This window comes from Schistocerca nitens, chromosome 8 (genome assembly GCF_023898315.1).
Source record: "Schistocerca nitens isolate TAMUIC-IGC-003100 chromosome 8, iqSchNite1.1, whole genome shotgun sequence".
NCBI classification, from domain to species: Eukaryota; Metazoa; Arthropoda; class Insecta; order Orthoptera; family Acrididae; genus Schistocerca; species Schistocerca nitens.
In genome coordinates, this window is record NC_064621.1 from 554,959,798 (window position 1) to 554,982,806 (window position 23,009).

General features: G+C 39.6%; 1 protein-coding gene across 2 annotated transcripts in view; it reads left to right on the plus strand.

Moving 5' to 3' along the window:
* LOC126198919 (protein SPT2 homolog) overlaps positions 1–23,009 on the plus strand; it is a 604,823-nt gene that overhangs the window by 547,712 nt on the left and 34,102 nt on the right. The window contains exons 1-2 of one of the 2 annotated variants that reach the window (XM_049935548.1): positions 4,502–4,857; positions 5,039–5,185. In XM_049935548.1, the coding sequence (XP_049791505.1) occupies positions 4,798–4,857; positions 5,039–5,185 (207 nt within the window). In that variant the 5' untranslated portion in view covers positions 4,502–4,797. Of the gene's footprint in view, positions 1–4,501; positions 4,858–5,038; positions 5,186–23,009 lie in introns of those variants that run through there. The other variant, XM_049935547.1, reaches the window with a different exon arrangement.

Here is a 23,009-nt window from a genome sequence, read left to right on the forward strand (position 1 = left end):
GTTGTGCCACAAACTTCTCTTCTCTCCAATCCTATTCAATACCTCCTCATTAGTTACGTGATCTACCCACCTTATCTTCAGCATTCTTCTGTAGCACCACATTTCGAAAGCTTCTATTCTCTTCTTGTCCAAACTAGTTATCGTCCATGTCTCACTTCCATACATGGCTACACTCCATACAAATACTTTCAGAAACGACTTCCTGACACCTAAATCTATACTCGATGTTAACAAATTTCTCTTCTTGAGAAACGCTTTCCTTGCCATTGCCAGTCTACATTTTATATCCTCTCTACTTCGACCATCATCGGTTATTTTACTCCCTAAATAGCAAAACTCTTTTACTACTTTAAGTGTCTCATTTCCTAGTCTAATTCCCTCAGCATCACCCGATTTAATTTGACTACATTCCATTATCCTCGTTTTGCTTTTGTTGATGTTCATCTTATATCCTCCTTTCAAGACACTGTCCATTCCGTTCAACTGCTCTTCCAAGTCCTTTGCTGTCTCTGACAGAATTACAATGTCATCGGCGAACCTCAAAGTTTTTACTTCTTCTCCATGAATTTTAATACCTACTCCAAATTTTTCTTTTGTTTCCTTTACTGCTTGCTCAATATACAGATTGAATAACATCGGGGAGAGGCTACAACCCTGTCTCACTCCTTTCCCAACCACTGCTTCCCTTTCATGCCCCTCGACTCTTATAACTGCCATCTGGTTTCTGTACAAATTGTAAATAGTCTTTCGCTCCCTGTATTTTACCCCTGCCACCTTCAGAATTTGAAAGAGAGTATTCCAGTCAACATTGTCAAAAGCTTTCTCTAAGTCTACAAATGCTAGAAATGTAGGTTTGCCTTTTCTTAATCTTTCTTCCAAGATAAGTCGTAAGGTCAGTATTGCCTCACGTGTTCCAACATTCCTACGGAATCCAAACTGATCTTCCCCGAGGTCAGCTTCTACCAGTTTTTCCATTCGTCTGTAAAGAATTCGCGTTAGTATTTTGCAGCTGTGACTTATTAAACTGATAGTTTGGTAATTTTCACATCTGTCAACACCTGCTTTCTTTGGGATTGGAATTATTATATTCTTCTTGAAGTCTGAGGGTATTTCGCCTGTCTCATACATCGTGCTCACCAGATGGTAGAGTATTGTCATGACTGGCTCTCCCAAGGCCATCAGTAGTTCTAGTGGAATGTTGTCTACTCCCGGGGCCTTGTTTCGACTCAGGTCTTTCAGTGCTCTGTCAAACTCTTCACGCAGTATCTTATCTCCCATTTCGTCTTCATCTACATCCTCTTCCATTTCCATAATATTGTCCTCAAGTACATCACCCTTGTATAAACCCTCTATATACTCCTTCCACCTTTCTACCTTCCCTTCTTTGCTTAGAACTGGGTTTCCATCTGAGCTCTTGATATTCATACAAGTGGTTCTCTTCTCTCCAAAGGTCTCTTTAATTTTCCTGTAGGCAGTATCTATCTTACCCCTAGTGAGACAAGCCTCTACATCCTTACATTTGTCCTCTAGCCATCCCTGCTTAGCCATTTTGCACTTCCTGTCGATCTCATTTTTGAGACATTTGTATTCCTTTTTGCCTGCTTCATTTACTGCATTTTTATATTTTCTCCTTTCATCAATTAAATTCAATATTTCTTCTGTTACCCAAGGATTTCTATTAGCCCTCGTCTTTTTACCTACTTGATCGTCTGCTGCCTTCACCACTTCATCCCTCAGAGCTACCCATTCTTCTTCTACTGTATTTCTTTCCCCCATTCCTGTCAATTGTTCCCTTATGCTCTCCCTGAAACTCTCTACAACCTCTGGTTCTTTCAGTTTGTCCAGGTCCCATCTCCTTAAATTCCCACCTTTTTGCAGTTTCTTCAGTTTCAATCTGCAGTTCATAACCAATAGATTGTGGTCAGAATCCACATCTGCCCCAGGAAATGTCTTACAATTTAAAACCTGGTTCCTAAATCTCTGTCTTACCATTATATAATCTATCTGAAACCTGTCAGTATCTCCTGGCTTCTTCCATGTATACAGCCTCCTTTCATGATTCTTGAACCAAGTGTTAGCTATGATTAAGTTATGCTCTGTGCAAAATTCTACAAGGCGGCTTCCTCTTTCATTCCTTCCCCCCAATCCATATTCACCTACTATGTTTCCTTCTCTCCCTTTTCCTACTGACGAATTCCAGTCACCCATGACTATTAAATTTTCGTCTCCCTTCACTACCTGAATAATTTCTTTTATCTCGTCATACATTTCATCTATTTCTTCATCATCTGCAGAGCTAGTTGGCATATAAACTTGTACTACTGTAGTAGGCATGGGCTTTGTGTCTATCTTGGCCACAATAATGCGCATTAAGGTGATCATTCTCTTCAAGGTACGTGTCATTGTGTTTGAACTCAGAATACGTTCTAAGATTCTGCAACAAACCAATGTCAAGAATATTGGACGATAGTTTTACGGATTACATATGCCCAGAATTTCTTTGGGTTTTGCGAAAGATCATTCAACAATATTCTCCTACGGTAGTCACTGAAGGGTTCATGTTTTGCTCTCTCTACAACCAAGTGTATTTCATTAAGTATCTCTCTAGCTATAGTCCTATGCTTTGTTTTCCACCTTTTATCCAGTAGTCTCTGTTTCCTTAGCAGTTTCCTTACAGTGACTGTACACCATGGCAGGTCCCTCCCGTTATGAACTGTTCTACAGGGTACATATCTTTGCATTGCATGTTCAACTATTTTTTTAAACTTGAGCCATAGTTCCTCTAAATGCTCCTGCCCTGGTTTGCAAGTTTCAACTTCCTCACAGAGTTATGACACTAAAGACTTTTTATGTAATTTACTGAACTTTTATATATTTCATGCTCCTGTCCCAAGTTAAAAGCCTCAAGTTCCTCATTGAGGTATGACACTATTGCTTCTTTGTCTAGTTCACTGAACATATAAATCTTTCTCTTGCTTTAGTTGCCCTTTGTGTTTTGGTATAAACTTTTGTTATAACTGCCACATGGTCACTAATGCTAGTTTCAATATGAGCTTCCTTAGAGGTCAGTCTGTTTGTTGACATTAGATCTGTCTCCATCATGAGTGGCATTCTGAACTCTCCGTTCTACGTAGTTTTCAGAAAAGGCATTCTAATTTAGTTATTTAGTTGCATGTCCCATAGATCAGGTGAAATGATGTGGAATGAGTTAGTTTACAGCGTACGCATTTAGTACCATTTCACAGGATGTGTTGTCACGCTCACCAATAACAAAATTATAACTATCACAATCGACTGTTGAATGATTTAAGTCTCCTCCAATGATTACAGTATCATTAGGGAACTTATGTACAGGTGAAGTGAGGTTTTCTCGAAAGTTTTTGGTTACATCAAGTGGTTAATAGGACCCTCCCTATTATAATTTTGTGCCTATCCTTGATACTGAGTCTTGCCCAAACAGTCTCATGTGCAGCTTCACCTATATATCTCCACAGATTTGAGTTTACTGTCTGTTGCAACAAATACACCACTTCCATTTTCCGTTTCCCTATTCCTTTGGTATACACTTAATTTTTTTCCAAATATCTCACTACTGTCTACTTCAGGATTTAACCAACTTTCTGTGCCTAATATTATGATGACTTCACTGCTCTTTAGGGGCACTTCAAATTCTAACACTTTGTTGCGAATGCTTTGGAGCTTAACCAGTAGGTTTTTGATACTGTCATCGGAGGGAGGCTTTTTTTTTGGATCTTGCACTGATACTTCTGGGTTTTACACAACACTAGTTATGTGGTATGTATGAAGAGTCGCCTAATTAATAACAAAAAATTCCTCGTATGCAACCCCCCCCCCCCCCACACACACACACACAAGCAACTACTTGGGTAGCTGCCTCTGACTTCAAGCACAAGTTTCTCATATGAAAATTTCCTGTCTTTTGCTTCAGAATTATGTAATCTTAAGTTCTCTGAGGCACAACAAACAATATATTTATCGATACTCTTATCTTTCGTTGTGAAAGCTTCTCTACTTTCTCTCTGGGGTACTCCCGTGAAGCTCGCGTTTGTTCAAACATTATTCCTTTCTCCAACTAAAAGTAGTTTACAAGCGTAATGGCTGCAGGGTAAATGACACGATGAAAATGCATATCTTAAGTAGGCCTACCTCTTTCCTAGCAGTTCCCAACGTATGCCGCTAATGTAATCAGTATCTCATTGAATGTTACTCAGTAGCAGTTTGTGTGTTGATTTGGAACTTCGTGGCAGACTGAAATTGTGTGCCAGACCGGGACTCGAATCTGGTTCAATCTCTTGGAAATCATAACCCCCCGCCAACATTCAAATGTTGGCGCCATAAGTTCCACGACAACATAGTGCGCAGAACATCACGAACGCGTCTGCTCGGCGCGTCGCTTATTGCGTCTCATTTAGGACATCGTTCCCCCGTTGAGACAAAAGAATAACGAATTGTTACAAGCAAGTACTCTGGCATTCTTTCCCTTCAGCTGTTTGTGAACAACACTGCTAGCTGGCGAACTACAGTTCGGCTAAATAAATACAGCGACAGGGCAAATTAGCACCTTTCGGATACTTATTGACGGAGGAACCTCAGTTTTTAGTGATGGAGATATCTACTTTTCTCGCAGAAGTAGTTTCACCGTGTGATGTTGGCAGCAATAAGAACGAAATGAGAGACAGGAAAGATGGACGAATTTGTACACGTAGCAGATTGTTGAATAAATGCCTCTAATATTTTTGTAATTTTGCTGTCATCAATTACTTATTCATTGTAGAGATGGATTTCGGGTCATTATTACACGTTGCTCAAAAGAACGAGCGAAATTCAAAGAAAGAGGTACATGTTTTACATTCCCCGTTTTGTTTACACTTTTTCAATTGAATGTTTCTGTCATCAATTTATATTTTGCTCACCTCGTATGAATACGAAAGTTTTGCTGGTATCCAGGTATCAATTTCTATCAGCAGCATTTGTGAATCAGTGTTGTAATTGTCATGATGATTTCGTAATGTTTCAGCCTGCGAGATGTTACCGTTCTACTTTCGATCCGCCGAAGAAGGAAGTGAGGGATTCCAAATCATTGTCAGTAAACATACAGAAATTTTTACAGAGAAAGGAAGAAGAAGAAAAGAAGAGAGAAGTAGAAGCCATGCAAAGGAGGGCTGTAAGTATACTGTGGCTAATTGTTGCATCTTCCCCCAACCTCTCCCTTCCCTCATTGTTTTCTGTAAACAGCTAATATGTGAAGAAAGCCGCATACGAAACCGTATTATTCGTAAGTATCTAATTTTAAATGTAAAAAGGGTCAAATGTTTTACTGAAAAATTCAACCATATGCAAGACACAGTTTTATCAATTTTGTTATTACCCAAACATGTCTTAATCAATTTGCGCTATCTTCGCTGGGATTTTTTTTAAATTTATTATTTTCCTGAAAATTGTTATCGCATATTAATAGCTTACCTAGGTTATATGGGTTTTTCACTGGAAGACATTTCTGTGTACAAAGGAGTCTGAAATACATGCAGTTGCCTTTGGCAACAAATTGCATTTGTAAATCAGCATTTACACATGCTAAAACCTGAAGAGAAACATGGTTTTGAACTCAATTCAGTTTTAGGTTGATACAGAAATGAGTTCAAAATGCAAGTATAAAGTTCATTAATAATTTGTGTGTTGGTTTGAAAAGTCTGACACATTAAAAAAATATTAAAAACAAGTCCTTTATGAAAAATCCGACATATTGTCAAGACAGACACCCATACTTGATATTATGTTTTAACAATTTTATAATCTAACATTGATGTTATCTGTTCACAACTAATGCATTTCAACCATCACTGGTCTTCTTCCAATCCAATAAGCAGCTTTTTGCAATACCTTGTGTTTACTAGTTACTTGTGAACAGATGAACGTACACCACCGGTAATGTAAAAACAAAGAATATGTTATGGAAGCCATATTGTACTGTGCCGCTAAAACCGTTTTCAAGGGTATCTGCAAGGTTCCAGATGGGAGCATGTATAACTAGAGTATTGAATCCCTCATGGTGGCAAAGGATGTGGCCAATGCCGTTGTTGCATATATTGTGTACAAGAGACAGTACCTGAACACACAATAATAAGGATAGGACCGAAGTTAATTAAGTGTTTTAGTAAAGGCAACACCACCAAAATTTGTAACTTCATAGTGTCATACTGCAGTTGCAGGGTGCAGAGCACATCTAATCTGCCACTCCAAGTAACTGTTTTTCCAAAGTACTATTCGAAAGTGTTCCAGCTCTCAGTTCTTGGGGGAGACACACTGTATCCAAGATGGTGTGCTCATCCTGTGAGAGTCAGTGAAGTTATGAAGAAAGAGGAAGCCATGACATTTATTTATTTATCTTATTTCATTTGAGGATCATCTCACCATGATACAGGATTTGTCTAGATAATAAAGTGCCACTCCATAGGTCAAAATATAACAGACAGCATTCATAAGATGCTTTAGGCATAGCCCATATCGATTCAGGCAGGCTAGAAAAAAATCTTACCTTCGTTGCCTCAGATGTTATTGAATTAGGCATAATGTTAAAATGAAGGATTAAGTAAGGAACACGCATTTCTTTGTTTTCTCAACAACAACAACAACAAAAATTTGCTCCATGATACAGTCCTCCAAAGATCACTGCACATAAGTTTGAAGATGCGAATTTTGGAAAAAAATTTTAAATGCCTTATCTCTGGAATAGTTCTACTTTTTTAAAAAATTTAAAATATAATTGCTTTATGATTACAGAGAAATCCTCCATTTGGACTTGCTGTCAAAGTTGTTTTACTATAGCTTTCTGAACTTTTTTATAATTTATGGATATTTTTTTTTCTTTTTCAAAAATGCCAAACATAAAATTTTGATTTTTTTTCTGTTGATTAGTACCATATAGTTCTATATTCCCTGAAAAGGAGAGCTTCCATTTTTAGGTTGAACAGGTTTTATAAACAATTGAAATGTTTGCCATACATAAAACCTGTTTTATTACCACATTATCACATAATAAGCTCATAAAAATCAAAACCTGGCCTTATTTAACATAATTTTCGTTGTGAAAGATGAGTAAGAGACTCATTTCCAAGCATTTTAAATGGTTCCAAAATGTATGTGAAATGTCCAAAGATTTGAAGGTTACCGAGCGAGGTGGCGCAGTGGTTAGACACTGGACTCGCATTGAGGAGGACGACGGTTCAATCCCGCATCCGGCCATCCTGATTTAGGTTTTCCGTGATTTCCCTAAATCATTCAGGCAAATGCCGGGATGGTTCCTCTGAAAGGGCACGGCCGGCTTCCTTCCCTAATCCGATGAGACCGATGACCACACTGTCTGGTCTCCTTCCCCAAACAAACAACCAACCAACTTGAAGGTTTCAGTATATACAACTTCTGTGCACTCTGTTTTGTACAGAAGTTAGCCAATCAATGAACTAAAAATGTGTTCCACTGCTTTAGTATCTTCTTTTGATATGGAGTGATGCCTTCCTGTTAAACAAATAGGAACTGGAGCACTTACATTCTTCAAAACAATGTGAACAGGAAGTGAGCACTAATGATGTTGTTGCTGTCCTTCAGCTGGAAACCTATATCCAGTAGCTGGTCCATGTGGTAGCATAAAGTTCACTACATTTCATTTAACTCATAACTAGTATCTATAATCTTTGCAGTCCACCAGTCACAGTCATACACACATGCCACAAATATCCCCCCTTCTCAGGTAGTGAATCTGCTGTTTGTGAGGTGTTGGCAGAATGAACGAAATTTCTTCTTTCTTGCTCTTTAAAGTGTGTGCAATATGAGTTTTTCCATCACTTTGAGTCCAAAAATGTCTTCTGAATTCCTTTCACAGGAGTCGTTTGTTTGAACCATTCTTTTTTCTGCTCAAGGAATTCTTCGATTTCCTCTTTGGACAAAAGAATGAGGGCTGTGGATGTTTTAAGATTTCATGACTCATAAAATCCTGAGCATTCTGAATTGCAGCTGTATTTGTTCTGGAAAGATTATGTTTTCTAGCATGGTGCTTCAGCAGGCCTCCTACACCATTGCAAGGCCCTGTCCCGTGACCAGTAGCGCTGTATACCCAGTCAGTTGGCACAAGTGTCCTACTCAATTCAAACAGCTGGCAATGATTTTTAAAATGACTAGTAGTACCAGCAGAAATATTGATGACCTTCCCTGCCCCTGTTTGCAGTTAAAGAATTTTGCGCATTGCTAGCAAAGCTTGTGCGGAGTCATGTCCTGTGTCATCTATTGTAACTGCAAACTTTTGGTCTTGTTTTGAAAATATGTCACTCCTGTAAAAATTGAAACCTGGTCTTTACTCCAATGATACCCTTGTACTTCTTGTTCTCAGCAAAATCACAGTGAAGCTCTAAACATAGTTCTTCAGCCTGTACACACCCTTTCACTTCTGCTATGTGTTGTTGTTGCAATTTCTTCAGATGCTGGTGTGTTACTGCTTTCACTGACCATTTACCAAGATCATCAATGAAACTGTCAAAGGCAACAGTTTTCTGTTTGAACTTGAGCAACTTCTACAGGATGATCATAATAGGGATCTGGTCTTCGAAAGACTCTTTTTTACATACCTCACATTTCTTGATTTGTCTACAGAGTACTTTGATACTGATGGAATGTGGTTCAAAATTATTTTCTTTGAAAAGTCTCTGGAATAATAGTTAAAACTTGCACCACTTCACTGTACAATGCACAGTATTCAACAGCTGAATTGATATTTGTGAAAAATTCCTGGCAAGAGGTGCAAGAGTGCTTTAGTTCATTTTCTTCTGAAGATGGAATTCCTACTTTGAAGAGTGTGGTCAGTTTTGCTGTAGTGTATTCGTCCATAGCTTTATTAATTTCTCTACACTTTCTTGATCCATAGAGCTTATGACTCGACTTCACTGACCACGGTTTGTTGACAGGACTAACACCTACTTCTGTAGTTGACTGATTCAGGGTATTTAATTCTTCCTCTGTTGATCCAAAATCTGCATCATCTGCACCGTGGGAGGCTTCACCTTGTTCAGGTACTATCATTGTTGTTATTCTGTTAAAACATTTAGAACACAAAAAGTCGTCACTGGAAACATCTTCACTTTGAAACAGAGTCTTCAAATGAGAACACTTATTCCCAACCTGAGCAAAGTCTGCTGTTTTTTTGTTTGTCCTGTAGATCATTCTTTTATGGATATGCAAATAGTCAGCACACTTCACTCTCCTGTGGCCGCAGTCAGAAGGCATTTCAAGCGGTCCTTTTCACAAAACACACTCGTCATCATGTCCTCCTCGCCGTGTCTGGGGACAGTGACTCCGTCAGTCGTTCAGTCCGTATTGTGGTGGGCTCAGATGTGGCTTGCAAAACCGAGCTTTGCTTTGAAGATCGAGTAGCACAAAGTGCAATACAGTTGCCCGGTGGAGTTATACACAGATGTAATTAGGCTTGGGCTTAGATTTGTGGAGCTTTTCTTTATCGACCAGGTTCTTTAGGCTGATATGCTCGAATTACTCCACACTCCTGTGTACAGTTGAGCGCCACTCTGATTGGTGTAATGCAAGCTCCTCCCAACGTTTGCTCGGAATGCCACAGGCCGTGGGATGACATTTGATGGTGTCTTTGTATCACAGGTATTGGCCACCTTGTCCATGCGTATGATACGGCCACTCCATCTCAGTTGGTGTTTCATTAAGAGAGTTTCAATGCCAGGCAGTTTCACGCGACACAAAATCTCCGTGTTTGGAACACGGTCTTCCCATTTCATGCGAAGAATTGATCTCAGACAGCGAAGATGAAAGGTGTCTAGTCTCCTAATGTCAGCTTTATAACAGCACGAGGTTTCCAAATTCGTAGAGTAAAGTTGGTAATATTATTGCTTTGCAGACTGCAGTTTTAGTTTGTAGTCTGAGATCATGTGATTTCCATACTCGGTGATTCAGTTTGCCAAAAACTGAGGCTGAATTGGCTATACGAGCTGCAATTTCTGTTGTCAGGCTGTTGTCACTTTTAATGTGGTTACCTAGATACGTAAAGTGTGACATGTTTTCCAAATGTTTGTTGTCCAGCTTAATACTGCAGTCGTCTGTATTGGAACCCCTAAGTGGTTATTGAAGGACTTATGTCTTGGTTATGCTTATGACTAGACCAAATCTTCTTCAGGAGTCATTTAGCAGGTTCATGTATGTTTGGAGGGATTCAGGAGAATTAGCCATCATGCATACATCAACTGCGTAAAGAATTTCTAAGACAGATATTTTATTTACACAACTTTTTGTTCTGAGGCGAGAGAGAAATGGTTCAAATGGCTCTGAGCACTATGGGACTTAACATCTATGGTCATCAGTCCCCTAGAACTTAGAACTACTTAAACCTAACTAACCTAAGGACATCACACAACACCCAGTCATCACGAGGCAGAGAAAATCCCTGACCCCGCCAGGAATCGAACCTGGGTGTGGGAAGCGAGAACGCTACCGCACGACCACGAGCTGCGGACGTGAGGCGAGAGATGTTGAAGACACTTTTGTCTGTTCTCGAGTCAAGACCCATTTGACCACTGCAGGATTTGTTCACGTCTCTCATAACAGCTGTGAAATAAAGTGAGAAGAGCGTGGGAGCCAGTACACAGCCTTGTTTTACACCGCATGTCACGGGAAACTGGTCTGAAAGCTCATTTTCATGGCGGATTTTTGCCATCATGTTGTCATGAAACTGTCTAATCAAGTTAATAATTTCGTCAGGGCAGCCGGTTTTCTTTAGTATAATCCAGAGAGCTTCCCGTGGGACTCGGTCGAATGCTTTTTGCAGGTCTACAAAGCACATGAAGAGAGTCTGATGTTGCTCTAAGCTTTTCTCTTGCATTTTTTGACAACAGATATGGCATCCATTGTGCCTCTGTTCGAGCGAAAGCCACACTGGGTCTCTAGTAGCACTTTTTCTGCAAGGTGTGTTAGCCTGTTGTTGAGTTTGTGAGCCAGGACTTTCCCAGCTGCTGAGAGAAGAGAGATTCCCCTGTGAGAACTGCAGTCAGAAATGTCACCTTTGCCTTTGTAAATTTTGCAAATGCAGGCACCTTTTCAATCTTGTGGAATTATTTCGCACTCCCAAAATCTTTGAAATTAGAACAAACAGTGGGTTCGTAATGTTTGGTCCACTATATTTATAGAGTTGTGATGGTAAGTTGTCTTAACCTGCTTATTTGTTATTTTTCAACTTACCCAATGCTGAAATGAATTCACTGAACAAAGGGGCATCAGCAAGTTGTTCGGCGGCGGGCAGGCCTTCAAGTGTTTCTATGTATGGAATATCAGTCGTCTGATGTTTGGGATTAAGATTGTCATCAAAGTGTCCTGCCCACCGAGCAAGGGTATCACTCTGTTGTGTCAGCCAACAGATTTTATCTTTGTCATAAACAGGTGCTATCTTCCTTGATTTTGGACCAAAGGTAGTTTTCAGGCACTCGAAGAATCTGCCTGTTTGGTTTGTGTCAGCATATGATTGCATTTCATTGGCTTTATTCAGCCACCATTTGTCTTTGAGGGTGCGCACCTTTACTTTCAGGTTGTAATGTGCTACTTTACGCTTGTCAAGATCAGGACTGCGAAGAGACGCTCTGAAGTCATTAACAAACTTTTTGATCTCTGCATCTGAATCGTCAAACCAATCTTGGTTCTTTTTCTGAGGTTTTCCCAAGACTTCTGTGGCCTACACCACTTTCTGCCCTTTCGGTAGATGGTTTCCCACTCCAGTAGTAGGTGTAACCTCCGAGCTGTTCACACAGCTCTCCGGAGTCACTAAGATGTGTTTCACTTGGGGCGGTGATGTCGATGTTATATCTAGCCAACTCCCTAGCAATAAGTGCTGTCTTTCCCTCTGGACATTGATTATGGTCATTATCCAGTAAAGTACAGATGTTCCATGTACCATTCATAAAGTGTTTAATGCAAGTATTTCCTTTATTATTTTTTTTCGACCGCAGATTTTGGTGAACAAGTAACCGCAGTTTGCCACTTGCACTGAGTTGATTTGGGCTATGTTTAGGCCACCTTTTCTAGGCCCCTCCCTGGATTAGGGAAAGCAGAGTGATGCTAAATGTGGCTGCTTTGTCATCTGATTAGCTGTCGAACCAGTCCTCCCGTCCCTGTCGAGTTCCAGAACGACCATCACCGTCTGACCGCACACACTAAAACTGTGTCAACTGGCAAATTCCTCATGAAAACACAGAACTCTCTGGATGGTCTCTGATTTCTTAGGCACCTCTTCAGTAAACAAATTAGCACTGGACAAATACAATACAGAAACATGCAATGAACGACGACGACAAAGAAACTGACAATAAACTGCAACGAAGTGTAAGAAATGTCTGTAACAATGAAAGTGGAAAGAAATGATCACGACAAAGAAAGTGATAAGAAATAACTGCAACAAAGACAGTCGAAATAAACATTGTAACAAAGAAATTATAAGAAACAAATTCAGTGAAGACATACATTACCCTTGAAAATTAAAAAAATAAATAAAACCTGTTTAACTTAAAAGTGGAAGAGAATATAGTACTACATGGTACGAATCAACTGTAAATCTTAACTTTTCTGGATTTGCATTTTTGAAAAAAAGAAAATTCAAAAGGCGACAGTAAAAGAACTTTCACAGATATGTCCAAATGGATGATACCATTGTAATCATAAAGCAATTCTCCTTCAAATAAAAAAAAACAAAATATCTAGAACTGTTGCAGAGATACAGCATTTTAAAAAAATTTCTGAAATTCGCATCTTCAAAATGGTGTTTGCAGTGTCATCTTTGGAGGTGTGTATCTCGGGCAGGAATTTTTGTGGAGAATACAAAAAAAAAAGCGTGTTCCTAACTTACTCCTGAATTTTAACATAAGCTAAATTCAATAACATCCGAGACTATGAAGGTAACCCGCCTGCCTGAAGTGATACGGATTATGCCTTTAATGACATAGTGCAGGTGTTTGGCCGTGGTTTAGATTAAGGAACTGTCATGGCATTTGCCTTAGCAATCCAGGAAAACTCAAATCAGTATTGCTGGACAGAGCAGCTTCATCCCGTGTATGGGGTCAGCATTGTAACTGGTGCACTGCCTTATTTGGTAATTCTCTACTGTATAATGTTCCTTCATTTACATTGCAAATTGTTTCAGGCAACTTGCAATATAAAACATAGTTTATTTCTTCACTGTCCACACACTGAGGACACCTGCTGGTGACTCCTTGTATGCTTCCAGTCAATTTCAATGTTAAACCTAGTTCCACTCTTTACTACCTCCCACATTAAGACACACAAATCGGTGGCTCTTGGACTTGGGAAATACTGCTGTGCCCCTTGCCTCAGTTCCGGACTCCACATTCAACTGTCCACCTGCACAAATGAGCCAACAGGCATTACTGTCTGTATTGCACATCTTGCCACATGATACTTATGAAAGCAGTAAACTGTCATCATGTATGATTCTTCAACTTCTCCCGGCCTGTTTCTTGCTCAAACAGTCCATGGGTGTACTGCCTGTCCAAAGGGCACAATATTTCGGCAATCAGACATGTCGCCATCGTCAGGTGTGCTGACGAACTGAGCTGCTGAGGGCAGGTGGCCGTCCTAAATCCCCTTTCCGCGCAAGGCGTTCTCTCCACGGTCCACGCCCGCGGCCACGTGTCTGCGGTCGTTGAGAGGCTGGCGTTGGCGTCTGTGGTGGCATCGGTGTAACTGCCTTGTCCACTCTGGTCGCTAGTTCGTTTTCTTTGCTGAGCCTCTTTTTAATTAGACTCAGTGCTGGTTCCCATGCCTTGCCGAGGTTATAGCCGCAATCTCTCTTGATGAGTCTGTCCCTGGTACGAATTTTGATAGCCTCTCTAACGACGCTGTCCCAGTATATAGATGTCTGTGCCAAGACCCTGGTATGTTGGTAGTCCATTTCATGATTTTCATACAAACAGTGCTTTGCGACTATCGACTTGTTGCGGTACGTAAGTCGAGTGTGCCTCTGATGTTCTTGGCAACGATCTTCGATGGTGCGCACTGTCTGTCCAATGTAAGTCTTCCCACACTCACAGGGAATCTGGTATATGCCGGCCTTCCGCAAACCGAGATCGTCTTTGACACTTCCCAATAATGCTCGTGTTTTATTGGGTGGGCAAAAGACAGTTCCTACTCGGTGTTTCCTCAATATTTGTCCTATTTTCCCTGATAGTTTGCCAGTATACGGTATATATGCAGTGGCTATCTCTTCCTCCGTGACTTTGTCCATCTCCACACGCTGTACTGTAGAGGTGGGGCGGAGAGCGCGTCTGATCTGCCATTCCGAGTACCCGTTTTTCTGAAATACAGTTTTAAAGTGTTCCAGCTCATGGGGCAGACTCTCTGCATCTGAGATGGTGCGCGCCCTGTGCACCAGTGTTTTTAGAACACCATTCCTCTGCGAAAGGTGGTGGCAGCTATTTGCATGCAAATACAGGTCGGTGTGTGTTTTCTTCCTGTATACCCCATGGCCCAGGGTGTCATCCTCTCTTCTTTTGACCATGACATCCAGGAATGGTAAACTTCCTTCTGCTTCGGTCTCCATAGTGAATTTGATATTCGGATGTATGGAGTTCAGGTGTGTAAGGAAGTCTAGGAGCTTGTCCCTTCCATAGGACGAATTTCTATATGGAGTATTTCGAGGAGGAAGCTTTGGCTTCATCCAAATGGAAACCTACTTGTTTTTCTATGTTATCTTTATGACACGTTCGTGATATGGCCCCATGGAAGGGACAAGCTCCTCAGCTGCTTTGGAAAAGAAAAGAAGTTACGTTGTTGTCTTGGCTGAAGATTTTCTATCTGTTTGCTCTTGCAGTGTCAAATTTTGACCAGCTGCCATCTTGTTGCAGTGCCACAAATCAGTCGTTTAGAACTGATGCCATTGTTTTATGAAAAGGAAAGTTGCTGCTCACCATATAGTGGAGATGCTGAGTCACAGATATGCACAACAAAAAGACTGTCGCAAATTAACTTTTGGCCAATATGGCCTTCATCAAAAATAGATGAAAGACTAGAGCGTGTGTGGACACGCACGTGTGTCACACTCACTCACTCACTCACTCACTCACTTACTCTGCAGTCTCTGGCAACAAAGCCACACTGACAAAGCCACACTGCTAGAGAGACTACAGTCGTGTGTGTGTGTGTGTGTGTGTGTGTGTGTGTGTGTGTGTGTGTGTGTGTCGTCTATTTTTGATGAAGACCATATTGGCCACAAGCTAATTTGTAACAGTCTTTTTGTTGTGCCTGTCTGCAACTCAGCATCTCCACAATATGGTGAGTAGAAACTTTCTTTTTCATAATATTGTTACATTCCATCCTGCATTTACCTTTGTTTGATAAATGCCATTTTTTGTTTCTTGCAACAGTTTTTTATGGAGTCTGCCATGATTTATGAGCTTTCTAAACTCTTGACCGTACATGTATATTTTCCTGGCTCTGTAAGTAGAACACAACCAGTCCATTCTTCTTCAACTATTTAGCTCAAGCTGTTTAATTTTTATATTGTAGAAATTATCTTTGACACACACTCCTCTACTGACAGGAAATTTTGAAGTCTGATTGTCAGCAGTGTCAGTAATCCTATTCATCAGAAGACACCAGACTTTTTGTAGACTTGTGTAGCTTGCTCCATGTTTCTTTGGGTGTAAAGATACCTTGTAGATGCATATATATTATTAAGTGGATGGCGATGATAATTTGGACTCTTATTGTGCACACATCGGTCATATCTGCAGTTTTTCCTGTGTCACAGTCCCACAATTATTAGCCTGGCGAACTGCTGTGTACTATATTGTTTTTTCTGTCCATCGGTGTTTGTCATTGGCTGTGAATTGATGCCCAGAGGAGCCTTGGTATTGGTTTTTATAGTTCTCTCTCTCTCTCTCTCTCTCTCTCTCTCTCTCTAAGTGCAAAATGGCAAAGCAGGCATCGTTAGAGGTGAAACTAAAGCTATGAAAGCGTGTATAACTAGAGGGAAGATAGTTGCCATCTGTATAGGTTTAACAATACAGAATTATCAAAATTAGGACTGTGCTTCACAAGGGAAAAAAAAAGAAAAAAAGAAAAAAAAAGCCTGATAGTTTATTTAAGAATCAATAAGTCATTTATAATTTACACATTGGGGTGATGATAATTCTAATCTCGATATGAGCAGAAAATCGTACATTGAAAATTTCCAATTGACGTACAGAAGATGCAGCTGGGTGACATCATCAACCGCCACCAATATTTTGACTAGTGACAATGCTGTCATTTTCAAGGCAAAATTACAGCAAGTAAGCATTGTGGAAGGGAAAGTTTGAAACATGGCTGCTTGGTTCAGTGACCGCTTCTAAATTAAAATTGAAACAAATGAGCCCTTGGTCACTATTTTTAGTCCTATTGACCAGGTTTCAAAACTTCTACGAGTGCCTTCATCAGAATTAAAACACTTAAAATGGCCTATAACATAGTTACAAATTTATAGAAAAGATATTTTTTATATAAAAAGTGTAAGTACTGACTAACAATAAAAAATAAGACAGAGGCAGTACTTATATGTCACATATAAAATAATTAACAGGCCAGAAGTGCTTTAGTCACAAAATATATAAAAAGAAATGCGTGAAGGTGAGCCACTATGGGCGGCTTGTATCTTTACAACCACAGGTTGCAACAGACTGTGGAAGGGAATTTAAAACCTTTGTTTGCAGATCAGTACTGAAAAGGTAAAACGCGCGCGCACACACACACACACACACACACACACACACTGTAAACACTAGGTCACCACACAACGAAAAATGACCAAAGCAAGACGTTATCGATTGTGAAAATTACTGAACAGTGGGTGATATGGCATTTACTCCAGCTCCGTGTTATTTTATTTATTTTTATTTTTTGTCAAGGGAGAGAGCAGGATTCAACACAGAATTTAAGCAAAAACCTCAATCTCTATACAAGGTTACTTGCTGATTTGATTTCAACTGCTTCCTCAATAACACTATCCCAACAGCTACAAATACAAGATAGAATCTTTGTGTAGCTATATTTTATAGGTTGCCCAGTGCATAGACAGTGTTCTGCAATAGCCGATTTTCTCAGATGTTGTAAATATGTGCGATGCTTGCGCTCAGTACACCAGTCCTCCACAGTCCTGACACTCTGACCGGTATATGGCAAGCCACAGCTGCAAGAATACAATAGAAATCCCCCTTATGCAAAACAAGACCATGTTTAACAGAACCTAAAAGGACCCTAATTTTAGATGGAGGTCGCAAAATGCATTTCATATAATTTTTCTGCATAATACAACCAATTACCTCACCCGTTGTTCGTTAGTTTTCACTATCATTACCTTCTGGTGTGAGTCATCTTTAGATGTGTGGGGGCACTAGTGTTTACAGAGTGTGAGAGAGAGTTTGCATTATTTTTCCAGAATTGCTCTGCAGACCAAGGTTTTAAATGCTTTTGCACCGTGCTTACTGGCTGCAGTTTTACCTTGAAAATGAGAGTGTGGTCACCTGTCAAAATACTGGCAGCTGTCGACGACGTCACTTCGCTGCATTTCCGTTAGTTAATTGAACATTATATATTCTGGGACAAACTCAGGTCTCGTGTAGAAAATCTGCATTAGTGTTAAATGATGGTGTGGTCACAAATAAGTACAATTACCTTAATGTAATTTTCAGTCTTTTACAGTGGTACTTCCTTTGAAACTTGTATTTTTCAATATGAAGAGGAGAAATATTATCCTGAATCCTACAAAATTCAACACGAAACGTATCCTTAAAATTTTACTTGACCAATAATATTCCTTTCACTGAGTCTATTAACAAACTGTTCCTTTCTTTTGCCCTCGGAGATGCAATGAGAAAAAAACACACATTCAGTAGACGCAGGGTTACTAGAAAAATTTGCAGATTTTCAAAATTTTTCAAAATGTTTTGACATTCTGACCTTTTTTTATAGCAAAGAACAACTTTGTTGATCTAGTGTAGAGTTTTCATCCAGGATTGTAGATATGGCCCAATTCTGGATGTTGCAGGACTTTTTCTGCTGTCACTATTTATTATATGAGAAGATGACAGACTTCTAATTAGTAGATGCAGTCTTGTAGGGCAACAGTACTTAAAAAGATTCTCAGTGACTCAGCATTTCTAAACGTGATAAAGTGAGGAATCTCCAACTTCAGATGATTAACTAACAAGCATTTGTTTCAGTGTGTGACAGTGTTGAGACAGTGTGAGGCAAACAACAGTATCTTGAATTGAGATATTGTATACACCATCTATGAATGACTGCAATGATTCTCCAAAGAATTATTTTTGCAAAAATAAAAATAGACAAGTGTGAGCAACTTACACTTCAGTCCAATTACTTCACACAAAAATTTGTGAGACGATGAAATGCTACTTCATTACCAAAAAGCCGAGCATTTTCTAAAAATAAAAAATGCCAACTGTACACTAAAAAAGCCTTGAAAAGCTGGGCGAGTTTAGAAAAAGCTAGCTGGTTGGTAACCATACACCTGCAGGAAAATTAGAGATATAGTTGGAGAAAAGAGAAGTAACTGTGTGAATATTGAGAGCTCAGATGACAAGCCACTACTAAGCAAAAATAGAGGAAAGCTAAGGAGTGGAAGGGATATATAGGAATGCTATAAAAGGGAAATGAGTTTCAAGACAACTTTATAGCAAAGGATGAGGAAGTAAATGAAGATAGGATGGGAGATACGATACTACAAGAAGAGTTTGACAGAGCACTGAAAGACCTAAGTCAGAACAGGACCCACGGAGTATTCTACATTCCCTCAGAATTATTGAGATCTTTCGTAAATGCAGCCATGTCAAAACTATTCCATCTGGTTAACAAGATAAATGAGACAGGCAAAATATTCTCAGGCTTCAAGAAGACTCTGATAACCTCACTTCCCAAAAAAGAATGTGCCTACAGGTGTTAATATTACTGAACCATCAGTTCTGTAAGTCATGCATACTGACACAAATTACTTACAGTACAGCGGAACAGTTGGTAGAAGCTGACGTTGGGGAAGATCAGTTTGACTTCTGAAGAAATGTAGGAACAAGTGAGGCAATGCAGACTCTAAAACTTTATCTTAATAGATACAGGGTGTTTCAAAAATGACCGGTATATTTGAAACGGCAATAAAAACTAAACGAGCAGAGATAGAAATACACCGTTTGTTGCAGTATGCTTGGGACAACAGTACATTTTCAGGCGGACAAACTTTCGAAATTACAGTAGTTACAATTTTCAACAACAGATGGCGCTGCAAGTGATGTGAAAGATATAGAAGACAACGCAGTCTGTGGGTGCGCCATTCTGTACGTCGTCTTTCTGCTGTAAGCGTCTGCTGTTCACAACGTGCAAGTGTGCTGTAGACAACATGGTTTATTCCTTAGAACAGAGGATTTTTCTGGTGTTGGAATTCCACCGCCTAGAACACAGTGTTGTTGCAACAAGACGAAGTTTTCAACGGAGGTTTAATGTAACCAAAGGACCGAAAAGCGATACAATAAAGGATCTGTTTGAAAAATTTCAACGGACTGGGAACGTGACGGATGAACGTGCTGGAAAGGTAGGGCGACCGCGTACGGCAACCACAGAGGGCAACGCGCAGCTAGTGCAGCAGGTGATCCAACAGCGGCCTCGGGTTTCCGTTCGCCGTGTTGCAGCTGCGGTCCAAATGACGCCAACGTCCACGTATTGTCTCATGTGCCAGAGTTTACACCTCTATCCATACAAACTACAAACGCGGCAACCCCTCAGCGCCGCTACCATTGCTGCACGAGAGACATTCGCTAACGATATAGTGCACAGGATTGATGACGGCGATATGCATGTGGGCAGCATTTGGTTTACTGACGAAGCTTATTTTTACCTGGACGGCTTCGTCAATAAACAGAACTGGCGCATATGGGGAACCGAAAAGCCCCACGTTGCAGTCCCATCGTCCCTGCATCCTCAAAAAGTACTGGTCTGGGCCGCCATTTCTTCCAAAGGAATCATTGGCCCATTTTTCAGATCCGAAACGATTACTGCATCACGCTATCTGGACATTCTTCGTGAATTTGTGGCGGTACAAACTGCCTTAGACGACACTGCGAACACCTCGTGGTTTATGCAAGATGGTGCCCGGCCACATCGCACGGCCGACGTCTTTAATTTCCTGAATGAATATTTCGATGATCTTGTGATTGCTTTGGGCTATCCGAAACATACAGGAGGCGGCGTGGATTGGCCTCCCTATTCGCCAGACATGAACCCCTGTGAATTCTTTCTGTGGGGACACTTGAAAGACCAGGTGTACCGCCAGAATCCAGAAACAATTGAACAGCTGAAGCAGTACATCTGATCTGCATGTGAAGCCATTCCACCAGACACGTTGTCAAAGGTTTCGGGTAATTTCATTCAGAGACTACACCATATTATTGCTACGCATGGTGGATATGTGGAAAATATCGTACTATAGAGTTTCCCAGACCGCAGCGCCATCTGTTGTTGACAATTGTAACTACTGTAATTTCGAAAGTTTGTCTGCCTGAAAATGTACTGTTGTCCCAAGCATATTGCAACAAACGGTGTATTTCTATCGCTGCTCGTTTAGTTTTTATTACCGTTTCAAATATACCGGTCATTTTTGAAACACCCTGTAGATTTAAAAAAAGTGCAAACCAACTTTTATGGATGTTAAAGGACATCTAGCCACCAAGAGATGCACTTGCACTTAAACTATGTAGCCTAACTCTTATTTGGGTGTGTAACACATTGTCAGTGGCATCTGTTACATAACACAACAAAAAATTTTGTGTTCATTGGTAAGATTTCTTGTTCACATTGGATGTAACTGTTATATAATGTAAACATGGAACTGACAAATAGGGCAAAGAGTCTACATTGGTTTTTCTTTATTCAGTATTTGCTAAGTGATGATAAATATTTTGTACTTAATTAATTACTTCTTTTGGTATAGATTAACCTTAAATGCCTCTTATAGTTTATTATTGACCTATAAATCTTGATATTTGCATCACACACACACACATATATATATATATATATATATATATATATATATATATATATATATATATATATATATATATATTGGTTGTCCCATTCAGTTTGGGCATTGTAATGAAATGTGGTGTGTATCTCCTTGTTTCTTGTTATTTCTGAAATCATATTCCTCTGCATCTTTGCCATGCATTCAATATTTGTAAAATACTTTACCTGGATGATTAGTATGTAAGAATAGAGTATATGAAGTATAAAATATTTATAAATACTGTAGAGCCCTGGTAATTCAAGCTAATTGGGGTTGAGGCTACCTCAAATTACAAAAAACTTGGATAATATGGAAATATCACTAAATCAAAGGATAAATCATGAATAAATCTTTAAAAAGCACAATAATGATTGAAAAATTCAGGTTACCTCAGGTGACAAAAAACTCAGTACAGAAATAACACTTAAGCAATGGGTAAATCATAAATCAATCATTAAAGAGCACAATAATGATTAAAAATAACCGGGTTCGATTCCCGGCGGGGTCAGGGATTTTCTCTGCCTCGTGATGGCTGGGTGTTGTGTGCTGTCCTTAGGTTAGTTAGGTTTAAGTAGTTCTAAGTTCTAGGGGACTGATGACCATAGATGTTAAGTCCCATAGTGCTCAGAGCCATTTGAACCATTAAAAATAAATAAAAAAATAGTGTGTTACATATCTTTATTACATGTACATATATGGGCACACGTTTCCAAGTTACAAAAATATAAATTACGTTTTAAAGAAATTGTCCACAGACCTTTGTTTTAAAATAGAACCTCGTTTTCTAGCAGCAATGTCGAACCATCTTCTAGGAAGTATGGTGTCAGTTGGAATAGCTTCCACTTGCTGCTTGATTTAAAGCAATGCCACATCTAGTGTTGTCAAACCCTCGGTGTGTGTGGCACTGTTACAATGTTTTCAGGTAATTCCTTGTCACCATCTTCAGTGGATTTACTAAACATTTCAACAACTGTAAGATTAGTCACTTCAAACTGTTCACTACGATTCAGCCATTCTGAAACATCACTCACATTCACATTTTCACATCCAGTAAGCTTTTTCATCAGCTCTGTCAACAGTAGGTCATCTTCATCTGTGCTGTAGGTACCCATTTTGCTCCATAAAATTTGGTTCCATGACTGCTTTAGTGCCTCCATCTTTATTTCAGACCATCAAGCAGCTCTCCAGCAAACTATGTCTTTTGTTGTAGTTTTTTTAATTCTTTGATAGTTCTTTCTTTCACCTTCTGTTCTTTTTAGAAGTGTTTGAAGCAGACTACAATGATACCTTTTTTCCAAGCATTGTAAAATGCCTTGGTCGATAGCCATATTTAAACTTGTCATGTTAGGGGGTAAGAACAAGGCACGAATACCGTCACATTGTAGTTCTTCCTCATCAGTGTGCGAACCAGGATTGTCAAGTGTTAAGGTTGCTTTGGAAGACAAACACTTCATCTTTAGATATGTTTTGGTCTCTGGAACAAAATCTTAAAAAAAAAAAAAAAAAAACTAGTTCTTAAAGATATTTTTGTCCATCAGAGGCATATTTGTGGTGTGCATATGCAACAGGCAGTGCAGAAGCAGTGATATTTTTTAAAGCTCTAGGCTTAGCAGCATTTGCTATTGCCAGCAGCTTCAGTTTTGGTCTCCACTTGCATTCGATGCAGCAAAACTGTTAACATCTCTGTGTTTTTTGTAGCCCTGGGCAATCTTTTCTTCTTTTGAGGCTAGAGATTTAGATGGAAGCATTTTATAATGTGACGCTGTTTCATCACAGTTATACTGTTGATCAGAAGTGAGCTTTTCCTCTTGTATAATTTTTCCTAATTTCATACAAAATTTTCTAACAGTTTGAGAGTCCACAGAAAGTTTTT